This window comes from Camelus ferus, chromosome 19 (genome assembly GCF_009834535.1).
Source record: "Camelus ferus isolate YT-003-E chromosome 19, BCGSAC_Cfer_1.0, whole genome shotgun sequence".
Classification (NCBI taxonomy): Eukaryota; Metazoa; Chordata; class Mammalia; order Artiodactyla; family Camelidae; genus Camelus; species Camelus ferus.
This window is the reverse complement of record NC_045714.1, coordinates 14366756-14393672: the sequence shown is the minus strand read 5'-3', so window position 1 is coordinate 14393672 and position 26917 is coordinate 14366756. Positions and strand designations below refer to the sequence as shown.

General features: G+C 63.5%; 1 protein-coding gene across 8 annotated transcripts; it reads right to left on the bottom strand.

The window, feature by feature from the left end:
- SLCO4A1 (solute carrier organic anion transporter family member 4A1) lies at positions 1-25186 on the bottom strand. Of its 8 annotated transcripts, XM_032461534.1 has the most exons (13): positions 24173-24196; positions 14510-14592; positions 14132-14319; positions 12924-13782; positions 11900-11990; positions 10460-10581; positions 9977-10088; positions 6701-6855; positions 5103-5298; positions 3950-4115; positions 3686-3858; positions 3367-3431; positions 1146-2962 (listed from the first exon to the last, which is right to left on the bottom strand). In XM_032461534.1, exons 4-13 carry the CDS (start codon positions 13723-13725, stop codon positions 2625-2627), a joined length of 2220 nt encoding a protein of 739 aa, XP_032317425.1. In that variant the 5' UTR covers positions 13726-13782; positions 14132-14319; positions 14510-14592; positions 24173-24196; the 3' UTR covers positions 1146-2624. The 8 variants fall into 8 exon arrangements, with proteins under 8 accessions (XP_032317424.1, XP_032317425.1, XP_032317427.1 ...); XM_032461533.1 differs by lacking the exons at positions 14132-14319; positions 14510-14592 and having other exon boundaries at positions 1-1286; positions 2814-2962; positions 24173-24261; XM_032461536.1 differs by lacking the exon at positions 14510-14592 and having other exon boundaries at positions 24173-24236.
- Positions 25187-26917: the final 1731 nt, after the last annotated feature.

Sequence of the window (26917 nt, the reverse complement as noted above, 5' to 3'; positions counted from 1 at the left end):
TAGGCTTTAAATATTAAAATATATTTACGTACAAACAACTGTCACTGAGGACACCGGCAACAGGCGTTCCATGCGAGTCCTGATGTCCTCGGGGCAGATTCACAAACGCTTATCGCATCATCGGGTAAAAAACAAATTCCATAAATAAATGTTCACGCCAGATATGGGTCCACAAATACATCCTTATGCAAGTGGCTCCCGTCCCACAGCGGGGCCGGGTGGCGCCGAGGACAGGCGGTGACAGCAGGTTTTGAACAACACATCAAGGAGAAGGTCCATGGGGATGGCGCCCCCGGGGACAGCCTCACACCCGCCACCTCTTCATCAGGAGACACACAGGAAGTCAGGGCCAGGCGGCCGCAAGGTGCGGGGGCCCCACCCAGAAGCACCACTGGCCACGCAGCATCTTGACGGCGGTGGGGGGGCGGGGGGCAGGCGTCTGCACCTCCCGTCAGGGGATCCCAGAAGTGCCAGCTTCACCAGTGAAAACGGCGCACAAGCCCTGGGCCGTCAAAGACCAGCTGAGCGCGTCTCGGCTCCGCTGGAGAGGAGAGCACTTGCACACCGCCGGGCGGCCGCCGCCCCGAGCCTGTCGGTTGCCGCTCGGGGAGCCTCAGCAAGCCCGCACGTGGTTCTGCGCTTTCTGCAGCTCCTGCCAGGTTAGGTGGGAACTGCACGCAGCGCTTTGGAAGCACGGCTGTTAATGTGCCCCAGGGGTCCTGGCTGTTAATGTGCCCCAGGGGTCCTGACGCCCCAGAGGACGCAGTCAGGCTAAGTCCATGGCAAAGAGGGGGGGGGGTGGATGGGGCGGAAGGGAGGGCACAGCTGTGGGCCTTGCTCTTCCGGATCTGAGAGCCCAGCCCCCACTGCCCCCACTGAGGTCTGAGGGGCTGGGGCTGGGCGGTCCTTCCCATGCATCTCCAGTTTTCTCCTTGGTGCCTTTAAGGCTCAGACGCGGGACGGTCAGCTCAGTTCCCCCTTCCCCGATCCAGTGGCAGATTCTCACAGGTCCTCAGCGCCGGGGGTCAATCGGTGAGGGGTCACCCCTCCTGGAGAGAACTTAGACGGTGTTCCTGGGAAGCGCCGTGAGGCTGGCGGGCCCCTGGGCGGGCGGGGGGCTGTCAGACGTCGCTCTGGAGCTGGAGGGTGGAGGGGGCCTCCTGAAGGTCCAGGGGGTTGTCGGAGGCCAAGGACTGGCTGGGCAGAGATGCTTCCAGGCCGTCAGAAGGCCCCGATGGGGGCTTGTACAGGAGGCAGGCGGCAGCGAAGAAGAGGAAGCCCAGGACCTGGGGAGAGAGGAGCCGCCGGAGCCCCTGAGCTACCGCCAGGGCCGGCACGGAGGCACTCCGGGAGCAGCCGCGTGCCGATGGAGGCAGAGTTGGAGGCGCTTCTCAAAGCCCAGGAGCTCCAGGGATGGCCGGGGACCAGGGGAGGGAGAGGCCGGGAGCAGAGACCCCTCGGAGCCCCCGGGGGAGCGGACGTGGGCCTCCAGCATGAGGCAAAGCGACTCTCCGTTGTTCAGGGCGTGTGGCCCTTTGTTACGGCCGTCCCAGAAGCCCACGTCAGAGCTGGTCGGCACTGAAGGTTACCCGACCTACAGCCACCACACTGACCCCTGGGTAACAGGAACCACGAGAGGCCTGTAAAACGCCAGTGTGGGGGCGCGTGGTGGCCTCCGATGTCCGGGTCTATGGTTGATGCCTAAGCGCCGGGCTTTACCAGGACACCCACGGTGTTTCCTGGCACCCCCCTGGCTGTTGGGCCTGAAGCCATAGGAACAAGAGGCCCTTAGCGCTTTGTGGCCTCTGACCCTTCTGCCCCCGCTGACTGTGGGAGCCAGTCCTGAGGGGTTGCTCTCTGGGCGCACGGCTGCCGGGTCCTGGCCTGCTGCTCTGGCCGAGGGACCGGGAGCCTCAGGGAAAAGTCATGTGAGGGCCAGCTCCCTGCGCACGTGGCACGCCTCTTCAGACTGACCCCTCACTCTTGCCCAGAGCCTCACAAATCCCTTCTCACCCGTGGCTATTTTTAAGCTAATCTTCGGGGAGATAAGCCCGAGGGTTGCTGAGAATCCTTGTTTTTGAGGCCCTTCCCGAACAGGCTCAAGGAAAGCAGCTCTGCCACTGGAGTATTCCCGAGTCCGCCCTCTGCGCAAAGAGGAACACCAGACTCTCTCACACACTGGCCCTAGGACTTCATTTCATTTGGAAAGTTTGGTGCCTTTTCCTCCAACGGGGGGGAATTCGAAATGTAAGTATTGTGTTTCTCCTCAGATAGCATATGCTAAGAGGTACAGCAGAATTTCCTCTCAAAGGCTTGAGCAGAGGGTCGGGCTGAGCATTGGGCCGTAACTAAGGACAGGCAAGCTCTGCTGCTTGTGGACCAACCGGCCGGCCTGGCCCGGAGGGAGGGGCCCCCAGAAGCATCTCTCGCAGGGACGGGCGGTTCATATTTCTCCAGTGACTTATCTGACCAGAGCCCCAGGCTAACCAGCCAGCTGGGATGCTGAGGGCCCTGGAAGGCGGGAGGGGGAGCCGCTGCTGGGACCTGGGGCCTGGGGCCTGGCGAGTGAGCCCCTGTGACCCGAGGCCTCCTGTCCCACCGTCCCCTCCACTGGCATCGCATCATCAGGGTCCCAACAGTGACAGCACGAACCGGGGGAGGGTCCCGCTCCTGGAAGCCGGGCTGCAGGAGTGACGCCTAAGGCCCAGGGCTCCAGGGGGTGTGAGCTGTTGGAAGGCCCCAGGGGAATGGCCGCCCTCCGAGCTGGACCCCGGGACGCCCTCCAGCGCTCGGGGAGTTGCCGCCCTGCTCACCTTGTATAGCAGCCCCAGGATGAGCAGGTACCGGCTCATGGCCGAGTTCCGGTAGACGGAGCAGGAGCCCTGCTGGCCGCACTGGCCCTGCCAGAGCAGGCACGCCTTGTCGATCACCCAGCCAAAGGCGATGGGCCCCGGGATGCCCCCTGCGGAGAGAGGCACACTCAGTATGCGGGCGCGCCCGGGGCGGCCAGGGTGGGGTGGGCAGCGCCAGGACCCAGACCGCACGGGCTCTCAGGACGGCGGCATCGGCACGGGCGTGCTCAGGGAGCGCCGAGCGGACTTGGATGTCCTTTCTCGGGGGACTTGCCCCCACGCCTGTGGAATCCCCCGATCTCGGACTCTGACAGAGCCTTCGTGTCCACGAGGAAAGGCTGCCCTCTGGGCAAATAAGCCACCATGGGTCCCTCTAGTGGACTGTTCGGGGATGGCGCCCTTCCCTGAGGGGGGCGTGGCCCCCTGCCGGGCTGCACACCAGCTTGGTGAGGAGACTCCTGGCACACGCCCGTCACTGCACAACGGTATGTGGCTCCCTCACACGGCACAGTACCTAGAGTTCTAACCACAATCCACTGGATCCCCAGTGCAAAGGACCTCTGCCAGTCAGGGACGCACCTGCAACGGAAAGCCAAGGCGTCAGCGTCGGGGAAGTGGGGCTGCTCGCCAGGCCACGCCCCCGCGGCCCAGTCCTGGCCGAGCCCGGGCCCGCATCACCGCCTCCCCAGGTGGCAAGCACCTCACAGAGGCAGCCAGCTCTTTCCTGCCACAGCTTTTGGGGGCCGGGCACGTACCCCGCAGGGGTCTGGAGAGCGCCACTGCAGCTGCACAGGGGAGGCTCTGGACCAGAGAGAACCCGGCCCCAGGCTTACCGTAAAGTCGCGGTCAGTGCAGGAATGCTGCTGAGGAATGTAAAGGTAATTACAACGAATGTGAAACCCAGAAGGAGGGGCTTTCTTTGACAAGTTGAAGTGCATTTCCCTGCAGTAGCATGGCCAAAACCAGAGGAAAAATTCTGAGGGACACAGCTACAGTCTCGGTACACCTGGGAACCGCAACAACAACGCTGATTACAGGAGGAAGGGCCGGGCCCCCCAGGTGCGGGCGCGGACAACGCGGGCAGCGGCCGCACTCACCTTCTGGCCGCCTGGGCTGGGCACGGCCGCCTCCGGGCAGCCCGCGTGGCAGGGCGAGAAGTACGTGAGGCCATTGGAGCCGCACACGGGGTGGTAGTGTTCGGGCCAGCAGCCGCAGGCGGCGTTGCAGGTGGCCGTCAGCTCCAGGCGGCCGTCGGGCAGGGGGCTGCAGGTGGGAGATGAGACGCTGGTGGGCAGAGGCTGGTGCCAGGTGGGCACCCATCGCAAGGACAGCCTCGGGTCTGGTGTCCTCCGGCCCACGACGACGGCAGGTTTGCATATGTGCTGGGTTTGCTACCCCCACCCTGAGGACCAGGGCTTCCTACATCGCCCTCTGCTCGTAGTATCTGCAAGCTCTCAGAGCGGAGCAAACCCAGCCTGAACCACCCTCCAACTGTGTGCAGCGCGCTTCCCTGCCTGGCTCGTTTTTGGAAGGCAGCGCACTCCAGGGCTTGAAAGCACACGAGCCCCAGGTTCAAAGCCCCTGGGCACCACCCCTTGCTTCCCCGCCCAGGCTGCTGCTCGTCTGCACTGATCATTGTCCACACACGTGTCAGCGATCACACTCTCTCTCCCTCCTCTCACTCAGATTGAGCACGCTGTACACACTGTTCTGCTCAGCGATCTCTCAGAGCTGCCTGAGGACCAGCCCCCTCACTCTCTCCAAGGTGCACAGGGCCCACCACTCCCCACCGGCTGTCCGGCTGTCTCCACAGCGGTGTGGCGGCTTCCCTGCCCTCTGCCCTCACGCTGCCGCCTCCACAAGGAATCCCTGGGAGGCAGTCGTAGGCCCCAGGCCAGGTGGCCTGCGTCTAGCTCAGATTTCCCAAATCACACCCAACGGGTGCCTCCTCTCAGTCCCCAACACAGCAGCACACGGGCCAATCCGGGCCACCATCCACCACCACGTGGAGAGAGGAGCTGGGGCCGCTGCTGTCTGTGTATGGGCAGAGGACTGAGGCTCAGGTGCGGTGTGTGAGTGGCCGGCCATTGTCCTACGGACACGCCGCCAAGGGCGTCCTCCCGTTGCTATGACCATCTCCAAACACTGACTGCACCCCAAGTGCCAGACCCCATCTCCCCACCCCAGGGACCACAGGTGCCCCAACAGGTGTGCAGCGGTCTCTCCACCTGGGCGCCACCTGGCCCTCACCTCCCGCTGTAGTTGGCGGTCACGCCGGCCATGGGCACGTTGGGGCAGTGCACAAGGAAGACGAGGACGGCCAGCAGGCTGGTCAGGGTGCAGAGCAGGCAGGACTTGATGATGCCCGAGCCACGGAGCTTGAGCTTGTTCACAAGGAAGCCGCCCAGGAGGGTGCCTCCACCACCCGCAGGCACCACCAGGTACCCTGCGGAGAGGGAGGGGCTCAGTGGTGTCCTGGGGAGCTGTGGGGCTGGGGAACTCAACCCACTGGGTCTCTTTTCCGCTTTACCGAAGGGGAAACAGAGGCCACAGCCATCGGTCCCTGTCCACGTGGCAGTGCTGGGTTCCCCACTCAGTTCCGCCGACCCTGACCTGTGCTCTCAGAGCACAGGGCAGGGCACTGGGGGAGCCTTGGCCCTGGGCCTGGGGAGGCCACCTGGCCAGCTGCTCAGAGGCCGTGGACAGGATAGAGAATAGGAGCCGTCATTGGCCCCCGCCCACCTGTTGGGAAGGCCCCAGGACAATCGTGGTCCCTGGGCCCACCGTGGCCTCTGCGGAGTGCGACCATAAGGAGACATGTGGAGAAGCCGGTGGCCACCGACCTTTGGTAGAAAGTCGCGATTCATCGGTGTGTGGCTCCTAGGCCATCCCGGGGAGGGGGTACAGATGGGGGGGGCTCTAGCAGGAGTGGAGCAGACCTCAAAGCCCCCGGGCTCAGTGACCCTGTTGCCCCAGATGGAGACCAGCTCTAGGAGTGGAGAAGGGGGACCCCAGAGAACGTGGCTGTTCCAGGGCGCATGCTGGTTGCTGTGGGGAAGGGGGCAGCTTCTGCGGGGGCACTCAGCTGAGAGGCCAGGCCAGGAGGGGTGTCTGGGGACATTTATTAGAACTAGGTGGGGTTCCCTATCCTGACGCTCTCCTCCCAAGCAGGGAGTGGAGCCCTGTGGGGAGGGGATGGCCAGGGTTGACCCTGTGCTGCTCAGATGCCCCATCTTGCACCGGTAGCCCCGACCCTCATGTCCAAGATCGTCCCCCGACACCTCCTGCACAACGAGGCCGTGGCCGCCCCCATAGCAAGGGGCTACCCTGTGACCAGGGGCCGGAAGAGGGCGTTCGAGGAGGACCCTTGTTCTCTTGGTAGGACAAGCCTGCCTCTGGCCACAGAGCGCCTCCGGCCAGGCAGGTCCCGGGCTCCAGCCTTAGGAAGACTCCAGGACACCGGCCACCGGGCTCACGGGGACAGCCAGGTCCAAGGGAGCCCAGGGGAATCGGCCACCCAAACCCTTTCTGCCACGAGCCAGGGAAGACGAAGGCTAAGGCCCCAGGTGGCGAGGTGGGGGTGGAGAGAGCCGGTCAGCACGCTGTGACCAGCGCTTCCCAAACTGCCCTCAGGAAGGACCGCTCTGCCCGTCCGGGGGCGGTCTTCGTAAGTGGGAACAGAGCTGTTGTGCAGGAGCCCAGGACCCTGCTCTGGGGCCCCTGCCTGGGCTGGACCACAGGCCAGGACGTGCGCCCCAAGTGAGCAGCACTGCCTGGGACTTCCTAGCTGAGCCTTTGCGAACGGGGGAAGAAGCAGAGGCCCTGCCAAGACTCGGGGGTGTTCTCACCAAACAAGCTGGCAGCTTCCGAGGCGCTCAGGCTGAACTGGGACTCGAGGAACTTGGGGCCAAACGTGGACATGCCAGCGATGAGTGTGGCCTCGGTGGCCCCGGCCAGGCAGAGCAGGACAAACGTGGGGTTCTTCAGGAGGAGCCAGGTGGAGCTGAATGGGGGAGGGGGATGAAAGCCAGAGAGAAAAGACAGAGGGTCAGGGGGGGCCAGAGCCATGGCCTGTCCCACCTGAGCACAAGGAGCCCTGGTTCTGAGAGGGGAGGCGAGTGGGGAGCAGGCAAGCGGCAGGGCCCCTCACACTCGCTCCTGGGCCGTGGTAGGCGGCGAGCTGGCGCCAGGATCTAGAGCCCACGCTGTTGTGAAAGCCGCTGTCACAGAGCTCTGGCTCCCGCGAGGGGTGAGACCCCTGGTGACTGTGACGCTGTTGAATCACCCCGGGGGCAGCTGTGAGGACCAGCAGAGGGGCCTGAGCCAGGAGGGAGCTGGGGGGAGGTGGCTGTCAGCAAGTAGAGGACTTGTGGCCCCCCAGGAAAGGGAATCTGGGCCTGAAGGGGTGGGACCCCTTCTCAATCAGCAGCTGGCCAGGGGGACAGGAGATTCTGACCAAGAGGCCCCTCCAAGGAGCCCCTGGGGGGCTTGCTGGCTTCCCAGCTTCTCTTGGTGTGCTTGTGGGGCTCGGCCAGTGGGGTGAAGTCAGGAGCCTGAGAAAGGGTCTTGCCATTAGCCCCTAGGACCTGGCCTGCGAGTTCCCCAGCGAACCATCCTGGACACCCTTCTGAGGACACGGCCCTGCGGGGGACTGGGCCCCTCATGGGCTCTCCGTCAGGTCAGGGGGAGACTGTGCTCACTTTAGGTCACAGCTGACTCTGTAGGACCCAGGAGCACTGGGCGTGGCTGAGACCGGGAGGTGCCCGCATCCCCCAGCTCGCTGCCCCCCTGCGCAGGTCCTGCGCAGTCTACCTGTAGGAGGAGCACAAAGGCTGCAAGGGCCACGTGCTCTGGGTGAACGGGGTCCTGCATCCTGTCGGGGCTGGAGGCCTGAGCAGCGGCGATGCCTGAGTTCTCAGTGTGAATGGGTCAGACACTGAGCGACTCGTAAAATGTCAAGGGTAGCACAGAACAAAACAAAGCTCCTCACTGGGCAGTGAAGGTGCCAGGCCTAGAACAGGACGTGGGCAGAGACCCCAACCACAGGGGTCTGGGAACAGAGGCTCAGTGTCCCCAGGCAGCCATCCGCCGGTGCACACAGCTAGACGTGACACCTGCCATTCCCGGGCCCGGCCCCTCAGCCCCAGACGGCAGGTCCAGGGCTCGTGAGTGATGTGGGCGGTGTCCTGGCAGGATGGGCTCCCTCTCCGGCACCGTGAGAAAGGGCACCGGTAACAAGGGACTGTGGTCCAACCGCTGTCCCCGGGGCTCTGACAAGTGCTGCCTTTGTTCATTCTCCGTGTCTGCAGCTAAGGCCTCATGAGCCTCCCACCCGGGGAACCAGCTCCCATGACCCCCCAGTCCTCCTCCACCAGGAGGGACCTTCCCGCCCTGTCCACAGGCCAGTGTGGACACCTCCCCGCACGTGTCAAAGCAGCTCAGACAGCTTGACACGCAAAAGCTCTTTGTTTCGAGGACGCAGGCCAACAGCAAATTGGATTCTGCAAGTAGGAACATACAGTGTAGCCACAATTAGCCTTTGTGCCCCGGGGAGGGGGGCGCTGATGCTAGGAGAGCCGCCCCGCCCTCACCCACCACTTCCCAGGGTGACCTCAGAGCAGCCTCGCTCCCTGTCCTGACCCAAATGGGGACTTGATTCCTTCAAAACTGACTTCTGAACTTGAGGACTGAAAAGGCTTCTTTCTGGTCAATGGCCTGCGTCCCACGTCCGTGGGGCGAAGAGGACACAGAGGAAATGCCGTCCCGTGTGGCTGCTGTGGCCGGGCGGGCTCTCAGTCCTGCTCTGTGTGTGTCGCATGGATGCCTTCCCAGCCCTGCCCAGCCCTGCCCAGGCTTCGGGGACGCTGGCCAGGTGCGGAGGGAGTTGAGTCTCCCCGGAAGTACGCAAACTTCCTACTTTCTTAACCCCAGCCTGCAGGTTGCTCGGCTGAAACTCACGTGTTGAATTTGCTCAGAGAATTAATCATGACCTTGACAGAGGGCCCATATTCTGGGATTTTTTTATCACTAGCAACTGGTTTGGGGAACCGAATCTAGGAATAAACATCCTTATCTCGGACCTTTGTCCTGGGTCCACTAGGGACCAGGCTGTTGACGCCCTCGGTGCCAGTGCTGCTCAGATGGGACAAGTGGCCCTGCCCCGGCTGGAGCAGCTCCCCTGTGGGTGTCCAGGACCGGGCGAGCCTGCCCCTGCGCCGATGGCCCCGCACCCCGGCCAGCGTGGCCTGGGCCAGCTCTGCCGGCCTTGAGGGCAGGCTCCTGAGCGGGTGGCTCTTCAGGGCGGTCTAGCCAGGCAGCAGGCAGCCCAGGGGCTGCCCTGACCGCAGGCCGCCCTTCCCGTGTTGAAGAGAGCCCGCAGGCTCGTTCCCTCCCCTAACGGCCCACTGCCCTCGTGGCCACAGATGGGCTCAGGAAGTGGAGGGCGGTGGGTGCTCAGTGAGGCCGAGGACTCGGGAGGCCCCTGCCAAGAGCGGCGCTGGCTGCCAGGAGCCCCAGGTGCCACACTGTGCCTCTGAGGCCCCGGGAGCCCAGGGCTCTGTGTGTCCTGACGGTGCGTGAAGACGGCAAAGTAAGACCGGGCCACGCACAAGACAAACAAGGTGTTGCTGCCCTGGGAGGCGGGGCGGGGGGCTGGGGGCCCCTCTTTGGAATGAACCGGCCGGAGGACGTGGTGCAGGGGCCACTCCCGGGGAACGATCTGGGGTCAGTCACCTCCCTGGGGGTCCAGGACCCGCTGGCTGTGGGGCCACTAGCCCGAGCCGCAGGGGCTTGCTCTGTGACCAGGTGGCTCCAGGTGCAGCCCCCGAGCCCGCCATGCGGGGCCGGTGCCACAGGGCTGAGGCCCTGGCCCTTCCGTCGGAACCAGCTCTCAGCGGCTCCAAGTCGGGAGGCTCTGTCTGATGCTCCTTACTCTCCCGCCCAAGTTTTGGCGCCAAGACCCGAAGATTGTTGGGTCATGAGGAGGTTTAGGGGCTGTGCCCCCCACGTGGCCCTGGAGGGTCACAGGGACTCTCCTAACTTGGGGTTCAGACCCAGCACACGTGGGGGCCCCAGAGTCTTCAAATCACACGGGCGCAGATGAGAGGGCCCCACCAGGTCCTTACAGAGGCAGGTCTCTGATGGTTTTCCCGAAGTCAGGGTTGCTGGTCGCCTTGTGGCCACTGTCCTTCACCTGGTGTGTTTCAGATGCTCTCATGACCACATATCGCTGGGAGCCTGGGAGGACACGGACGTCAGTGAGGGGCAGGGGCCAAAGCCCCCTGCTGGGCGTGGCACCAGCCAGCGAGGGGCTGGCAAGGATGGGGAGGTGGGAGGGACCCTGACGGGCTCAATCTGGGACCAGAGGGAAATGGGAGGAACTGAAAGGGGCCCCCACCCCCTCCCCCGAAACCAGCTCTCTCTGTGGGCCCCTGAGCAGGGAGAGGCCGCAGGGGTGGAGGGAGCCCGGGGGTCAGGTCACCCTGCAGGAAGGCAGCGACCCCCGCCCAGAAGACAAAGACCCCGGACCCTCTGCTGGTGGAGGCGGAGGGGGGAGGAGCCGGGAACAGAGTCCTGCCTTCCACACACCGTGGGCGGGAGGCACCCACCTGGCAGCTGCCGCGGGTAACCGAGGATGGGGACGGCGGTGAGGAAGGCGGCAGCTCCGGTGCCCAGGAAGCCGACCCACCAGGCGCCAACCCACAGCGGGCTCTCGGTGGTGAGCTCTGTCCTGCGGGAGAGGCACTTGGGGTCAGCGACTCACTCACAGCACCAGGACACACACACTGCATGCCCCTCCGCTTGCTGGTCAGGAAGAGGCAGAGCCCAAAGGCTCTGCTCAAGGTGCCTGCCCTGCCAGGTCTGGGAGTGGCGGGGCAGGGCACTGGGACAGCCGTGGAGGGGGATGCGCCCCAGTGACCGGAGGGCAGAGTGCCGCACTCCCAGGTCCACCCCGTCCTCTGGGGCCCCAGAGGCTGCCCCCCAGTGAGATGAGGCCCCGGGGGGCTGGGGCCTTGAAGGGGCAGGCTTTCCCAGCAAGAGCAGGCGAGGAGCGCACCCCAAAGCAGAGCTGCAGCCCTGGCCTCATGAAGCTCAGGGGACAGAGGGCCCCTGCGACCCTGACCTGCACACTAACTCCCTTGGAGTCCCCTGGGTGATAGGGGGTCCTTTGCTTGATGCGGCCCTCTTGGCAGGCCCCTAGGGAGCTCAGAGGGGCCTGGCCACCAGAAAGGCCAGCCATGGGCCTGGCGAGAAGCTTGGACTTCCCAGCCCTGCTTCCAGGGAGGCTGCTGACCGCTAACGGCCAGTAAGTCAGTTACTCAAGCCCAAGTGACACTGCCACAAACACAAGGTGACAGGGTTCGGAGAGCTTCCAAGGGGGAGCACACGGAGGTGAGGGGGGCGGAGCGCCTGGAGAGGGCGTGGGAGCTCTGGCCCCTTCCCACCCCGCCCCCCCCACCTGCTGCTCCTGAGTTCTGTTCTGTCTCATAAACTGGTGGTCGAGGGGGTCCTGTGCTTTCCTGGGTTCTGAGAGCCGTTCCTGCAAATTTCCGAACCCAAAGAGGGGTTGTGGGAACCTCTGATTTGCAGCCACGTTGGACGGAAGTGTGGGTCGCTGTGACCCACCACTGTGGCTGGCGTCTGAAGTGGGGGTGGTCTTGTGGGACTGCCCTTCACTTCGGGGGTCTGAGCGGACTCCAGGATTTCAGTGTCAGGTTGAGTTGAGTTGGAGACACTCAGCCAGTGTCCAGAGAGAACTGGGGAATTGCGTGGTGTGGCAAAACCTGACAGAAGAATCTCACATGGGCAACAGGAAAATCCTCTCCTGGTTCTGCAAAGGGCTTTAGAGAGGTCGTGGCCTGGTCTCACCAGCTGGGAGAGGACGTCCATCTATGCTGTCCCCTCCCCCAGGCAGCCCAGGGCCTCCCAGGTTCACCGGAGCGAGGCCACTAGGACCGCCCCCTGCTTGGGCCACGGTCCTTCTGCACCAACAGTGGGGCGTGTTCTCTACGGGGCGAGAAGGCTGCTCTAGAGCCCAGGGTGCTCACCGTTGGCCAATGTCAGTGTAAATGTTCAGCAGGGCTCCTCCAACCAGGTAGCCAGCCGCCGGGCCGAGGATGGCTGCGGTGTAGAAGATGCCTGGAAGGGAAGCGGAGTCGGTGAGAACCAGCTGCGCCCTGTGCCGCTGCCCGGGGGCTCACAGGCGTCTGGCACGCAGCAGCCGCACCGGCCCACCTCAGAGAAGCCCCCGTACTCTGCGCCTCCAGGCCTGCTCCCGGCACAGACCCTGCACGTCGGGGTTCTCCCTGGGCAGCCTCTGCTGCATCTGCCACCTGGCTGCTGCCAACCCTTCAAGGTGTTTTTAAAACACTTCCCTCAAAGCCACCGCAGGCATCATTTGGATTCTTCCCTCCTCGAAAGAGCAAAGCTCCAGAGAGCCTTGCTCTGCAGGTTGAGGGCAGCACCGGGCAGCACCACGGGCTCCCTGCGACCCCAGTGCAGTGCCCCCAAGTCCCCGGGACGGCAACCACTAAGTGACTCAGGTGAGCGGAGATCAGGTGGACACGAGGAAGCAGGGGCCGCTGGCAAAGTCCGGCTGGGCTGGAGCGTCGGCCAAGGCTCCTGACCGGCCCTGGTGCCTGCCTCGGGAGAGCTGCCCTCGCAGGAGGGGCTCAGGGAGTGGCCGGCACGAGGCTGGAAACTCAGAAATCGCACCCCGGATAAACATGAGGGTCTGGGGCGGCGTGAGGCTTGAGCCCAGCCCCTGCGGGTGGCGTGGCAGCAGCCCAGCTCTGCAGCCCAGTCACCAGCCGACCCTGTGCCCAATTGCTCCCTGCGCCCCGGACCCTGCAGGACGCGCCCAGGGATCACAACGGTCAGCAACCCCCCCCCATCATCCGAGGCGTCCAGGTGATACGCAGACCAGTGCTCACCTGCCACCTCACCCAGGAGTGCCGGGGCCACATCTGGCCACATGTGGCCCACGGGGAAATGCATGTAAGGGGCTTGGACGGGGCCAGACTCTGTGCAGGTGCCCTGCCAGTGTCACCACCATCACACCCACCCACTCACCGAGGTAGACGGGCGAGTAGCTGGACTTGACGTTCTCGTCCAGGTAGGTGACTCCCAGCGTGTAGAGGGGCGTGGCGCCTATGCCGTGCAGGAACTGGCCCAGCATGAAGACCAGCCGGTAGCGGGACAGGCTGGAGGCGCGGTCCCCGCACGCCACGCTGCGGTTGGCCCCGCATGTCCCGACGGCCTCGTCCACCTCCGCCTCATAGGGGCCTGCGGTGAAGTGGGGCAGCGCGAACACCAGCGAGCCGGCTCCCATGACCAGCACGCCCCAGCCCAGCCAGCGGGGCTTGTGACCGTTGCCCCCAAAGTAGCTGACGAAGGTGAGGCAGAGGCAGGTGGCCACGTCGTAGGAGCTGGCGACGAGGCCGCTCTGGTAGCTGCGCAGGTCATAGCGCCGCTCGATGGAGGTGATGACGGTGTTGATGAAGCCGTTGACCGTCATGCCCTGCAGGAAGGAGGCCGCGCACAGGAACAGCAGGAAGCCCCGGGGCGTGTTGAAGGCCTGCAGGCACGCGGGGGCGAAGGCCCGCCAGCCACACGCCTCGCCGGGCTGCCCTGCCGCCACGTAGCGCACCTCCTGGGCCGCCCGGGGCCCGCACTTCTCGGCCCGCGGCTGGCACAGTGGCTGGCTGCTGGAGTCCAGGGGGCTGTGGGCGGCGGGGCACAGGGCACCGTGGCCCAGGGGCGAGCCGAGGGACGCCCGCCTGCTGGAAGGCAAGCGGTCACACCTGCCATTGGTGGCCGAGGGTGAGCCGGGAAAGACCAGCTTCGGCATCGAGACGAAGGGCTTGTCCCCCATTTCCACTGAGGGTGAGACCACGACGGCCACGCCCAGGATCCCAGCAGCTGGCTCGATCTGTGGGAGGAAGTCCTGTGAGCATTTCCACCTGGGCTCCAGCTGGCTGCCGATGGCTCTGCCTGCCTGGGGCCCAGCCTGCAGAGGACGGACTCCTGACCAGCCCCCTCCCTGAACCCAGAGCTGCATACTCAGGGCAGCCCGGCCTGGTCGGAGGGCAGAGCCTGCCTGAGCGAGGACCACACGCGGAGAGATGAGCAGGGCCTGGCTGGACGCCGTGCGAGCCCCTGGACCTCCCAACCTGCACTGCCCCTGCAGCCCGTGAGCTGACGGCACCTAAGGGACCTCCCCGAGTGGGCAGCTCTCTGCCCTGAGCACTGGCCCGGCCTCGATTCTCTCTCAAACTCACAGCCTGCTGGCTTCTGGGCTCTTTAGCTTTAAGGGAAACCCGTCCTAGTGCAGAGTGTGGAGGGAGCGGGGAACGGGTCCCTGGGGTTGCAGCAGCGCTGGTCGGCACGGGTGGAAGTGTTGGTCGGCGCTGGGCCTCACCCGTGGCGGGTCTTTGAAGATGTTAAAACAGCCGCGGTCTGCAGCCCCCTGGACAGGTTAACGGAAAGTTGCGCCAACACTCCAACTTCCCGCAGCCTCCCCGCCCAGCCTGTTCTGTTGCCCTGCCTGGGCCATCACTTCCCACTCCCGTCCCGTCGACCAAAGCAGCTGGGGCGGGCTGAGAAGTCACCACGTCCCGAGGCTCCCGGGGCTCCGATGTGTCCTCAGCACCCCTCACCTTTTAGAAAGGGCCGTGCCTTTTCCCAGGTAAACAGGTTCCATGGCTGCCTGGGAACCCAGGTGGCAACAAACACTCTGCATCTTAAGAGGAAGAACACGGGTTTTCCCACCAGAAATACACCAGTCGCTGTGATAGGAGACACCTGGTCTGGTTGGACCTGCAGCCACAGGCCCTCTGTGAGGGCCTTCTGCAGACCTCGGCACACTTCTCAGGTCGCCTCTCGCTAAGGGCTGAGCCGTGTGCCCCCCCCCCCCCGTTGGAAGCCCAACCCCCAGCTCCTCAGAATGTGAGGCATTCGGAGGCAGGGTCTCTGAAGAGGTGACTAATGTAAAATGAGGTCACGAGGGTGGGCCTGAGTCCTTCAGGCGGCCAGTAACAGAGCCCTGCTCTGCTGGGCCCTGCGCTGGGGACCCGAGGGGGAGAACGGTGGGCCCCTCACAAAGACATGTGCACGTGACACTGAGCATCACCTTCTTTGGAAAAAGCGGCTTTGCAGATGTGGTCAGTGATCTGAGATACGGATATGCTGACTTGGGATGTGACCCAAGTCCCGTGACCGTGTCCTTAGAAGAGAAGCCACGTGACGATGGAGAAGGAGACTGGGGTAACGCGGCCACAAGCCAAGGGTGCTTGGGGCCACCAGGGGCTGGGGGAGGCAGGAAGGACCCACCCCAGAGCCTCCAGGGGGAGGGCAGCCCTGCTGACACCCTGATTCCAGACTCTGGCCTCCAGAATGGGGGGGATAAAGTTCTGTGGTTTTAAGCCCCCAGCTTGTGGCTCTCTGTGGGTTGAGCCTCAGAGGCTGGGGCTCCGGTCCTTCTGCCAGACCTCTGCCTGCTCTCCAGTCCTCGGCGCAGCCGTCTCGCTGAGGCAGTTGGCACTGTCTCCTGCGTGCACTTGAAGGTCACGCGCTCTTAGCTCCTTTCAGCCTCACTTGGGCTGCCTCCCTGGCCTCCCCCGGGGCCAGGCCGTGGGCATGAATGCCACAACAGGCTTCAAAGCATCCCACTTCCCACTTCCCGGCCCTGTCAGCTCCGACATCACGTATGCCCAGGCCGTGTGCATGCTGCAGGTGCCACAGCCCATCTTACAGGCCAGGGAAGTGGGCCCAGTGGGGCAGCAATCTCCCCAAGGCCACACAGCCAGCCAGGGCCAGGGAGGCCGAGACCACACGGTCTGGCTTCAGAGTCAAGTGTGCGAGTCATGGCTGTCCTTGCCAACATTTTATTCAAAGAACCGTGACCAGTTGTGTGGCATTTACACCCGGGGCCGACTGTTTACTTTGGAAACTGCACTGGCAGACTATCAGAGACCATATCTGGAGGCCGAGCCTGGACAGCAAAAATTCCACCCGGGCCCCCTCCCGGGGCCTGTGACCACGCCCAGAGCTGCACTGCAGCGCCCCCGCCCCCGTGCACCCTGGCACGCCAGGCCCGGGAGCGAGGGAGGCAAAAGGAAGGTGCCCAGGGAGGAGCCAAGAGGAAGTGCCAAGGCTTCCCCGAGGAACAAGAAGCGTTGCGCCCGCACACGCAGACCAGTGACTGAGGCAGCTGCCGCCCAGATGGCGCCCGCGCACACATTTAATGCAGGCCGCGGGGAGCAGCGGAGAGGAGGGCGCCAAGCGTGGGCCTTGGGTCAGGAATGCCAGCTGCCTCCCACCTGCCCGCAGCTCCGACGGACTCCTGACACAGAAGCACGGAGACACATGGAAAAGGCTTAAGTTGGCCCGGGGGCCGCCCGGGTTGATGTGCACACACAAAAGCAGCAGGGATCCCACTCCGGGGCTGAGGTCGACCCCTCAAAGGGAGGGCGCCCCAAACCAGGTTGCGTGGCAGCGGGGGCTCAGAGAGGCCGTCCAGTGGCCTGTCGGGGCGGAGGGTCAGCACCAGCCTGGATTGTTATTGGTGGTGGGAGCCAGCCCAGGCAGCAAGCTGCAGACCTGAACACCTGCTCAGCCCGCCCCCAGCTCTGGGCTTAACTCCCCGGCGAACCCTGAGCAGGAGAGATGCGGGGTTACAACGGGACGGGAAGGACCAGGTCCACGTCAGGGACCACGAGGCGGCCAGACCACTGAGCTCCCGTGGCTCGGATGGCCGCGAAGAAACAGAGTCCTTCCTATTTGAAAATAAATCCCTCAAGACACGAACGCCTGGCGGTGGGCGGTCCCACAGCTCCACGTCGGGGGCAGGTGCACGAGAACTGAGGGCTCTGCTCCCCGACAGAAACACGGGGAGCGCAGCCTGCAGTCACACACCCCATGTGCCGGTCGACTTGCAGACTGAAAGTCCTATTTAGACATCAGCCAGGCGACGGGTGGTCACAGCCCCCACAGGACAGGAGGTAAATGGTGCAACTCGGGCCCGCCAGCCCTGCGTCCGCCTCCCTGGGTCTGTCAGGAGTGGTTCTGACAGCCAGGACACAGCAGCCTGAGTGTGGACCCAGCCCCAACCCTCCATCACCACAGCGTGGGGGGCGGCGCCTGTCCAACCTCCTATAAGCCCAGATTCTGCTCCACGGACTGTGTTCCGGGGGGAAGGCTGGAACTCTGTCTCTGGAGGGCTTTCGCCCTTATCAGCGGCGTCTTGATTGGAAAGTGGAAGGCTGGGCCCTCCCGGTGATGCAGGCCCCAAGGTGCTAGGAAGGGTGAGCGGAAACACTTGCCACGTGGAGCCAGGGGTGCCTGGAACGTCCCCTCCGTCCACAGGCAGTGGCGAATCCTGGGTCTGGGGCTGTGGGACACTTGGCATCTTAACCACGAGGACCGTCCCATGTTCATGGGTCTTCAGGAGGAAGTTCTTGAGTTTGTATCAAGATCTTATGTGGCCGCATCTGGGCAACGTGTGCTGGGCGTGCACTGTGTTAGGAGACTGCTCTGGAAGTGAACGCACAGATGGTCATGTCGACGCCTGCCCTGGACTTAAAGGACAGCTTGCTGCGTGTGTGGCTCAAGGACTTCATCTCGAGGCAAAGGTTTGTGCAGAAACAGGCCCGCAGAAGAGCCCCTGACACCCGCGGAGGGCATTTCGGTGCAGCGGCCGAGTCCGGCGATGCAGACACCGGGTGTGGGCTGGGCGGGCGCAGCCAGCCGCTCTGTTTGGGTCTCCTGGTCATCAGCTCCCTCCGGACGATGCTGCTGGGCCTGGGGCTGTAACCCTATCCTGGACCCACTTCTGAGGTGGCCAGAGCTGGCCTCCATGTGGTTCAGCTGGGAGAGGGTGACTTGATGGCTATCTTCCCTGTGGGTGGCCTGGCTTATGACAGCTGATCCCTGTTAAGGCTGGGCTGGCAGCCCTGTGGCCACTGCCCTTTGTTCATCTGTCTCAGGCCCCCACCGCCAAGACATGGGTGACGGGGCTGGAGAGTCCAGCGGCAGCAGCACACAGAAGCCACCTGGCTCCTCTGATGAGGATGAGGACAGGACCCCGCAGCTGGGCCCGGGGAGGGAGTCGGGCCCACCCTTCCAACTCCTCTTCCGGGGGCCCGGTGAGCCTGCCCCCATGGCCCACGGTTTCCCCCCACTTGGAAGTGGTTTTGGCAAGAAGGTGTATCTGCTTCCCACCTGCTCATGAGGCCTGATCCAAGGTGCGGGCTTCTCTCCTGGGGACCTGAATTCTCAGGCTTGGCTGATGGTGGAGGAGCCGGGTGACCTCAGCCAGATGGTGGATGAAGGGTGTGTACAGGAGACGGGAGGTGGGGGATTGGGGAGCCCTAGGGTGGGGACCGCACTGCAGAAGGGACGGGCGGCTCCAGCCAGCATTCCAGGTCCAGTCCATAGGCATCCTCACCCGAAAGCCCCGTTGGCATCTATCTCCTGGCGTCTCCTCCCTCCCTCTGCAGGGTCCACGGCCTCAGAACCAAGAGCAGTGTGATGGTGGAGTCTACCTGTCCGTCTGGTGGGCCTCAGGGTGCCTGGACATTGGGCAAACTGCCAGGAGTGTGGACTTGAGTAGCCTTTGGATTGGTAGACTCAGTGCCGGTGGGCCTCATCCAATCAGCTGAAGGGCCGAATAGCACCAAAGGCAGATCCATCCCCGAATTCCCTGCGGGACTGCCTTTGAACGTCAGCGTTTCCTGCCTCTAGACTCAAAATGAAGCATTACTCTTCCTGGGTCTCAAGGCTGCTGGCTTTCAGACGCGAACCACAACTTCATCTTTGCTGGGTCTCCAGATGCAGGCAGGAAATCTCACAACTTCTAGCCTCCAGACTCATGTGTGCTGAGTCCTTAGATCAGCCTCTTCGTTGAGCTGTCCATCCAGGGATCTCCTGTGGCTGGGTTTCCCTGAGAACCCTGCCCGATGCAGCAGGTCGTCCAAGGCCAGCACCTGCTGGGCAAGGCCTGTGCTGGGCGGGTTTGGGGACCCCCAGACTCCACCCCGTCCGCGAGGAGCTCCCTGCCCCCTACACGGAGGTTGTCATTTAAGAGCCAGCAGCAAACTGTCCTGACTGCAAATCGGAACAGCGCAGGAGGCAGAGAGCCAGAGGCAAGAGACATGCAGCTTGGAGCAGGACTTCAGAGCAGGGGCACCTGACAGGACACGCCAGCACTGCCGCTGAGCCCCTTCTGTGCATGACAGACCCATGAAATCCCCATAGAGGGCAACCCCACGTTACAGACATAACTTTCACCACAGACTTGGGCACGCTCCCCACGGTCTTCGAGGTGCACCAGCCCCGTGACCCCTAAGAGGAGGGCAGCAGGAAGGGGCTCCCTGCAGGGGGCAGAGGGGGGTGATGGCCCTTGGGCAGTGCCCTCCCTGCTGCTCCACTCTGACCTCGTTGGGGGACTTTGGAGGCCAGGAGCAGCTCTGATGAAGCCTAAGATGGCTTTCCTGGCCTGAGAAGCACAGACAAAATTCCCATCCTCCCACCTGTCCCCGGCCAGATGGCAGCAGGAGGAGGGGTCCGTGGGAGTCACCCCTACTGCCAGAGGCCCTCCCCGCCCCCTCGGGAGAGTCAGAGCCTGCGGGCTTAGGCAGGGTGATTAGCAGAAGGGATAATGTTTACCCTGGGGCCTCCGGCCAGCCGCTCTGCACCTGGGGCCTCAGCGGGGCAGGCCAGAGGGCTCGCGTGTGTGCGCACGTGTGCAAGAGTGTGTGTGCACTTCTGTGTGTGCCAAGCTATCTTAGCAGGAGATCATGGGTTTCTTCCAGCTCCCGAGGGGCCTGGCCCATCAGCTGAGCCTTGGGTGTCTGTGCAAAGAAATCCAGGGCTTTCCCCTCCCCCCTCCTCACATCCTCACAAGTCCCCCACTACCGCTGCCCTGGGAGCCATCAGGGGCCCCATGCAGATAGCTCACCACCACCACCTGCAAGAATCGGGACCGTAGTTTCAACAAGGAACTGAAAGGATTTTAATATTCGTACGCTTAGCACTGCCCACTTCTTAGATGCTGACACAGGTCCTGTGCATTTATTCGTCTCCTAGTTGAAGGCTGTCTGCCAAGCGTAGCAGGTGGGAGGCATGCAGGGTTACAAAGAGTAGAGAGTAATATTTTAAGCCTCCAGTGGTGGCCCCTGGGCCTCCTGGGCCTCCTTCCCAGAGGTAGTCCCAGCTCCAGCTCCAGTAAACGCCCCAGGGAGGCCTGAGGCTGGGGATGGAGCAGGTGGGGCCCTTCCTCGCACTAGGGGTGCTCCCAGGCTCGCTCCTGGCCCCACTGGGAACTTGGCAGCCAGGGGAGAACCCAGGTTTCATTTCTCCTCTCTCCTTAGGCTCCAGCCAGTAGACTCCCGCCTCGCTGACCTGATCGCGCTGAGGCCACCAGCCAATGACACACCATTGTGCCATGTCCCACACCCTGATGGCAGCACCACCCCCACCGGCTCCGGCACCGCCAGCCCCTCGGCCCTTCTCTCCCTGCCTCCCCGTCCCCCGCCCCGCCCCGCCCCTCCCCGCATGGCCTCTGGGGCCTCCGAGTGAGTGAGTGAGTGAGTGAAGGGGCTCTCACTTTTTGCAGATGAGGCTTAAAGCTATTTATAGAACAGGGACCTGGGAGGTAGGCCCCTGGGGGCCCGGCACACCCTAATTTGCATAATTGGTGACCACACACAAGTGAATGGGCCGGAAGCTGGCTGCTTTGCATGGAGGCCCACAATGAAGGATTGTCTGAGGAAGACCTGGAAAGACCCGTCCCTACCCTGGGAATGGGGAGTGTCCTGCTGTCTGCATGCTCCTGTTCCCACCCTGTCTCCACGGCTGAACCCAGGGTGTGGGAGGGCGGGGTGAGCAGACTGGCAGAGGCCCTCCCGGGGCTTGGGGGCACCAGGGAGTGGGTTCTGTCCACATGGTGGGCCTTCTCCAGGCGCAGGCTGGGCTCCGCCACTACCAGGTGGCCTCTTAGGCCCATGGGTCCAAATACCAGGGCACACTATGTGCCACGTGGTAGACCCCAGACCAAAGGCAAGGGTCCGGCGCAAGCCCAGGTGGGGCAGGGGCACCGCTCTCAGCCCAGCCCAGCCCAAGCCCTCGGTACTCAGGGTGGAGGGGCCACGCCTCAGGAACCCCCAGGACTTGCTGGATAAAAAAGCCATTGAGGAAAGACAGCCCCGTGGATTAGGGTGTTCATGGGGCGCCCAGCTGCGTGGGATGAGAGAACCTGCTGGAAGCCCCCAGCCCGGGAGCCTGTGACACTCTGTACAGCAATAAGCTGACCCTCCTGGGCCTTGGTCAGCAGGCCCCGCCCAGTGCTGGCCTGCAGCCAGCCCCACCTGGCCACATGGGGAGTGTGCGCCTTTTGTGAAAGACATGTGGTTTGTGAACTTGCCTCCCCACCCCCGGAAATGTGGTCCAAGAGGCTAATTCTGTGTCATGCTGGTGGAAAGAGGGCTGTGGCATGGTCACCAAGGGGAACAGGGATGTGTGAGGACAGAGGGCTGAAGGCTGACTCAGGGCACCAGCGGGAAGAGTCCCCAGGACCAGCCTACGGCGGGAAAGGCCTGGGCCCAGCGTGCCAGCAGCCAGGCTGGCTTCCATTCCCCCTGCAGGACCTGGATCCAACGAGTAACTCTGCTCACCTGAGGCCTGAGCTGGTGCCTCCCTCCCACTCTTGGGTCGGAATCTTGGGGGGGCCTGTCTGATTACTTGCCATGATGAAGATGGGGGCCCTGCCCTGATGTCGACAACCAAGCCCACCATGACCACGCCAAGGTCACATGTCCAGGAACAAAAGTGGCCCAGAGGTCCTGAGGCTTATTCTCTATGTCCCTCCAGAAGCAAACAACGGGCCCTTTGCCACGGCTGCCAACAGGAGGCTCCGGAGGGCGTCCCTGCCCACACTCCAGCTGGACAAAGCCACGGAGGAAGCGGAGCACAGCCCAGCGGAGTCCGCTGGGTCCCCCCGGGCCCAGGCTCTGTCCCGCTCCCTGCCTGTAGCACTTGGGGAGGCCTCGGGAAGCGAGGACTCGATCCAGGGCACGAGTGCGCGAAGCTGTGAGCTTGTGCTGCCCTGGCAACAGGCTCACACTCACAGAGACTCCTAGATCGAGGGTGTCAAGGAGATAACACTAAGCTCCCTAAGTCGCCTTGGACTTCACAGTGAGCAGAGGAACCTTCTCTGTTTGGAAGCCAGACCAGAGCCCACTGCAACTGTGGGTTTGTCCATCAAGGCCCCACCAGGGGCCCAGGGAGAGCCAGGCTCTCCCAGCGGGGTCACTCAGAATCCGGCTAAAAGGACAGAGCGCCAGCCCCAAGACCGCCAACCACATGGCCCTCCTCCTGCCTGACCTCCAGGCACCCAGCCACCTCACCACGGTGGCAGGGAGGGACTGGGTTGGGACCTGCCCAGCACCTGCCGGGGGGGGGGGGCATGCCCAGAGAGCCATGGATTAGATCATAGCCCCCCAAAAGGGAAGCAACCTGTGAAGGATTTCCAAGTAGTGTCTGCCAGCCCTGCTCAGCAGGTCCTGATGCAGGGCAGTCAGCAACACGGGGGTCTGACCCAGAGGCCTCTCCCTCCATCCCTCCGCAGCAGGGGGAAAGGCTGGGCTGAGCAGACCCAGAGTCATCCTGCCTGCATCCCACAGGCACGGACTACCCCAGACAAATGCTTTTGTCCTCTTAGGTGCAGCCACCTTTGGGGACCTGTTCTGTGTCAGACCTGGCTCTCCCGGGTTTCCTTCTTCCCCAGGAACAGAGCTATAAGGTGTCTGGAATCACACAAACTTGGATTCAGATCTCTCCACCACGTGCTGCCTGTGTGACCTTGGACATGCACTTCACCATGCAGAGCCTCGGTTTACTAATCTGTGGAATGGGAGCGATAGTAGCTCCTTCGTGGGTTGTGGCAAGGATTCAGTGAGATAAGGCTCAAAGCCCACAGCGAGGGCAGGCACATTCTAAGTGTGCAATAAAGACACATGTTTCGTTAGTGTTACTGCTGGTGTTGGATTTATCTGCAAACCTGGCTAAAACCGGGTGTTCCCTCTCCTCTGAAGTCCACTTGCCCCAAGCTGCTCAGAGAAAACCTCACAGCACCACCAGGCTCACAGTTCACCAAGCCCCACCGGCTCTCCAGAGCTGGCTTCTGATTAGACAGAGGAAACCCAAGTCCCCCAAAGCAAGCAAGGAATGGCCACTGGGAAGCTGGTTCCTTCACTGTGGAAAACTCCTGAAGTTCCTAGGGGCTCCGGACAGAAATGGGCCCATTACCAACGCTGACCTTGGCAGAGGGAGTCCCTAGCCCTCTACGTGGGGTTGCAGTGCCTGGGGGACAGGACCAGCCAGCCTCTTGTCCTCGCGGTGCTGATCCCACTGCCCGGCGGGCTTCTCCCATTAGGTTCCACACCCCCAAGGCTTGCTCTGCGGGGTTGGAAATCTCAACGTCCATCTGCCTCAGGTTTCCACGTCTTGGGCCGAGTGTGCCCACTAGATGCCTCATTTCCACCCTGCCTCGCCCTCGGCCTGCATCCCGGGGCACCCGATCCCCCAGCCACCGCTCTGCACTGCGCACCTGGGGACCTTGCGTGGAGGGGCCGGGACAGCAGAGCGACTGGCGTCACAGAGGCTGGAACCAGTCTCTTGCGCCCACACCGTAGCTGCACCGCTGGGACGATTCCGCCTGGCTCCCCTCCCCGAGGTGTCTGGAGCGCGATTGGCGCGAACAAAGCCCTCCATCCGCGAGAAACTTCTGTGCATGACCATTTCCTCCTTGACTCAGCAGCAGCGGCATCCGCCACAAGTGGGGCGCCCGCCGCAACCCTGCAGCTCAGAGAACCGCGTCTGACTCCGGCCGACCCGCGTGGCCTGCGCACCCGGCCACCTGCTCCGGCCCCCAGCCCTGGCCGCTCCCTCCCTCCCCACCCGAGCCTCTACCACCGCTCATCCCCTTCCCCTCCACCCTCCTCCTCAGAGGCTCCTGGCCCGGGGGGAGCCGCAGAGAGAGGGGGTGCATTTTGCAGCAAATTCCCCGGAGGCAGGCTGGGTCCGGCTCCTCCGGCCGCGGAGGGGTTCGGGGCCCACTGCTGGTGCCCAAAGTCCTGCCCCTCCCGGCACACGTGCCGCGCCAGCGCCGGCGCCGGCGCCACCCCGATCCCGCTGGCCCCTGCCCAGCGTCTGCGGGCACCTGCCGCGCTCCTAACGTCAGCAGGTCGGGGCCCGGCGCACCGGGCAGCGCGCCCACGAAGGCGCCCTGACCTTCCCCGGCCCGCGCTGTCCGGGGCACTCACCGTCCCGAGGATCCGGCCGCTGCGCCGCGAGCCACACTGTCTGCCGCTCGCCGCCCTCTCCCGCTTCATTCATCCCCTCCCGGGCCCGCCCCGCCGCAGGGAGGCGGCCGCCCGGCCTCGCCTGCGCCGGCCAATGGCTGCGCCGAGCGGGCTGGGCCCGGCCCCCGCGCCCCGGGCCCGCCTCCTGAGCTGACAGCTACGGAGCGCGCGGCAGGGGCGGGAGCTAGGGGCGGGGCCCCGGGCTGGAGCAAAGAGGAGGGGGCGCGAGACCCGCTGGGGCGAGGGGGCGAGGGGGCGTGGGGCGCGGGGCCGGGGCGGAGGGGCGGGACTCCTCGCCATCCCCCAGGTCGCCGCCGCTCGGGAACAGAGCGACCCCTCGGCGCCCCGCGCCGGCCGCGTGGCTTCCGCTGACTAATTCCTCCCCAACCCCGAGAGACCCCGACGTCCGAGCTACAGGCCGGGAAGCCGAGAGCCGAGCGGTGAAGTCCGCTCCCCAGGCCATTGGTCGACTCAGCTTCGCACCGACTAGGAAATGAACCTGGGCGTGTGGGGCCGAGATCCTGGGAGAGGACGTGGGAGGGAGGGAGTTTCCCGGCTCACCCCTTCGGAAAGACCACCGGTGGCACGGCGGGGGCCGGGGCGAAGGCGCGGAGAGCGGCGGCCGCTGCCCTGGGTCGGGACGCCCACCTCTGCGCGGCCCCTCGGGGGCCCCCTGGCGCCCACGGGAGTCGGTGGTGTGGGTTTGCGGACGTGCCCTGGCGCATGGTGAGGCCAGCACCCTCGCCTGGGGAATCCACTGCTTTCTGCCTGTTGCCTTTTCGGTAAAATGACCCTCTATTTGACGTCAGGGCTGATGTCAGGCGGAAGGGGGGGCACCAGGCACGCTGCCGTCCGTAGGAGGCCCTGTTTGGATCCCACCAATTTTCATGTTCTGTGACCTTGAACACATTGCTTAATCTCTCTGAGTCTCAGTTCCCTCGTGTGTAGAACAGGAGTGACACGGAGCTTCCTTCAAGGGCTGTTGAAAAACTGAACAGAATAAGACAAGGGAGGAGTTTGGCGGGCATCGGGGCTCCTGAGAGCCGCCAAGCAGTGGCACTTCAACAGCGGGGCCCAACAACGTCCGCAGTGCTTCCTTTCTATTTTCCTTACAATGAACTTACTTTAAAAGAAGGAGGAAGGTATAGTCCAAGTGGCAGAGCACATGCTTAGCATGGCCCAGGTCCTGGGTTCAGCTGCCGCGCCTCCTCTAAAGGTAAGCCTGGCTTCCCCCCACCAAAATGCCTTCGTACAGTAGCACAACAGTAAATACATGCGCACACACATACATATGTACGTCGAGAGGTCTACAGAATCAGCTGTGTGCGTCTGAGTGCTGAGGTAAGTGGGCTAAGGGAGTAGCGGCCAGAGCATGACCTTGCTGGTCAGCAAAGCCCATGGACACACAGGGAGGTGCAGGGCTGGCCTCTTCCTGGGGGGTGGGGCGGAGAGTCACAGCCAGAGGAGGGGTGCTTATGGGGAAGTGTCCCCTCACACAGTTATTTATGAAATGCTCTTCCTTCCGAGCTGGGCTTTGGCCTGCTCCCATCTGGTCCCGGGAGTCCCTGGCGATGTCCTTGGGGCTCCCGAAAGCTGGGCCAAGGTCCAGCTACACCTGGAATACTGGCCTCCACTCCTGGCACTGCCCTTTAAGAGAAAAAAACAACCCACTGTTGTTCCCGGATGGAGAAGTTCCCTCTGAGAGGATGAGGAACTGCTGGGAAACTGGTCGTTCCACCTGGAAGAGGAGGCTGCCTGCTGCTCAAAGCTCCCCCAACCCCACCCGGCAGGGGAGAGGGCCTGGAGCTCTGTGTGGGAACCCCGGAGCCCCAGCACTTCCCAGGGGAGTGGCCCAGGCTGCCCTTGGACGGGTGGTGAGCTCGTGGTGTGTGAGCAGGACTTGTCAGTCTTCCGACCACGTGCGGTGAAAGCATTTCAAATGTCAGCAGCAGGACCAGACTCGTGTATCCAATCTTCATGTTGGATTTTATTCTTTAAAAGCGTTATTTAGACGTTTTCTTCCTTTGAGCAACTCATGTATTTTACTCAAAGAGTTTACTTTGAAAAATGTTTATCTGTGTCATTGCCATAGGTTACCATAAAAAAAAACAGATGAAAGAAGAGAGAAAGTGGTATTAGACTGTAGCCAAACAGTACCGAGGGCCCGAGTCTTAGACCTTGTCTGAGAAGGACACTGGGTAGGTCACACAGGTGTTGGGGACAGGCCGTGGTTAATGGAGACTCCATCCTGGATGTGACAGGCACAGGGGACCGAGTGGGAGGACAGGGCCAGTTCAGGCTCTGTGATTCACTGCTGCCTGCAGCCTTGTTGGAGCCCTGCCTGCTTCACCCACACACCACGGAGGCCCCCTTCCCCCGGGGAGCATGGCCCCCAGGCCCACAAGGCGCCTCATCATGTTGGCTGGTCTCCGCTCCAGGGACCCTCCCACAGGGCTTGGCCACAGGCCCAATTTGAAAAGTAAATGGGGAACAAACATTTCGGGCATATTCGTGCAGAAGGCAGCCTCGGGTCCTCCTGGCCAAGCTGGAGCTCAGGTCCCTGGGGGGGACCCTTGCGAGGACCCCCTGCTATGCAACCTGCCACAGAGGCGGGGCGTGCCCTGGGGTGGGGGGGGCGACTCCACCCTCCTCTGGCGCTGGAGGAGTTAGGGGGGTGGGGAGGAGGCCTGAAGGTCAGCCCCAGAC

What these genes read in the sequence shown, in the direction of transcription:
- SLCO4A1 (XM_032461532.1), bottom strand. Translation starts at nt 24,241, where the DNA reads ATGAAGCGGGAGAGGGCGGCGAGCGGCAGACAGTGTGGCTCGCGGCGC. An exon ending in GCGGCCGGATCCTCGGGACG is followed by an intron (nt 13,783 to 24,172) that starts GTGAGTGCCCCG and finishes TTCCTCCCACAG; the next exon opens with ATCGAGCCAGCTGCTGGGAT. An exon ending in GATTGTGGTTAGAACTCTAG is followed by an intron (nt 2,963 to 3,366) that starts GTACTGTGCCGT and finishes CTCTCTCCGCAG; the next exon opens with GGGGCATCCCGGGGCCCATC.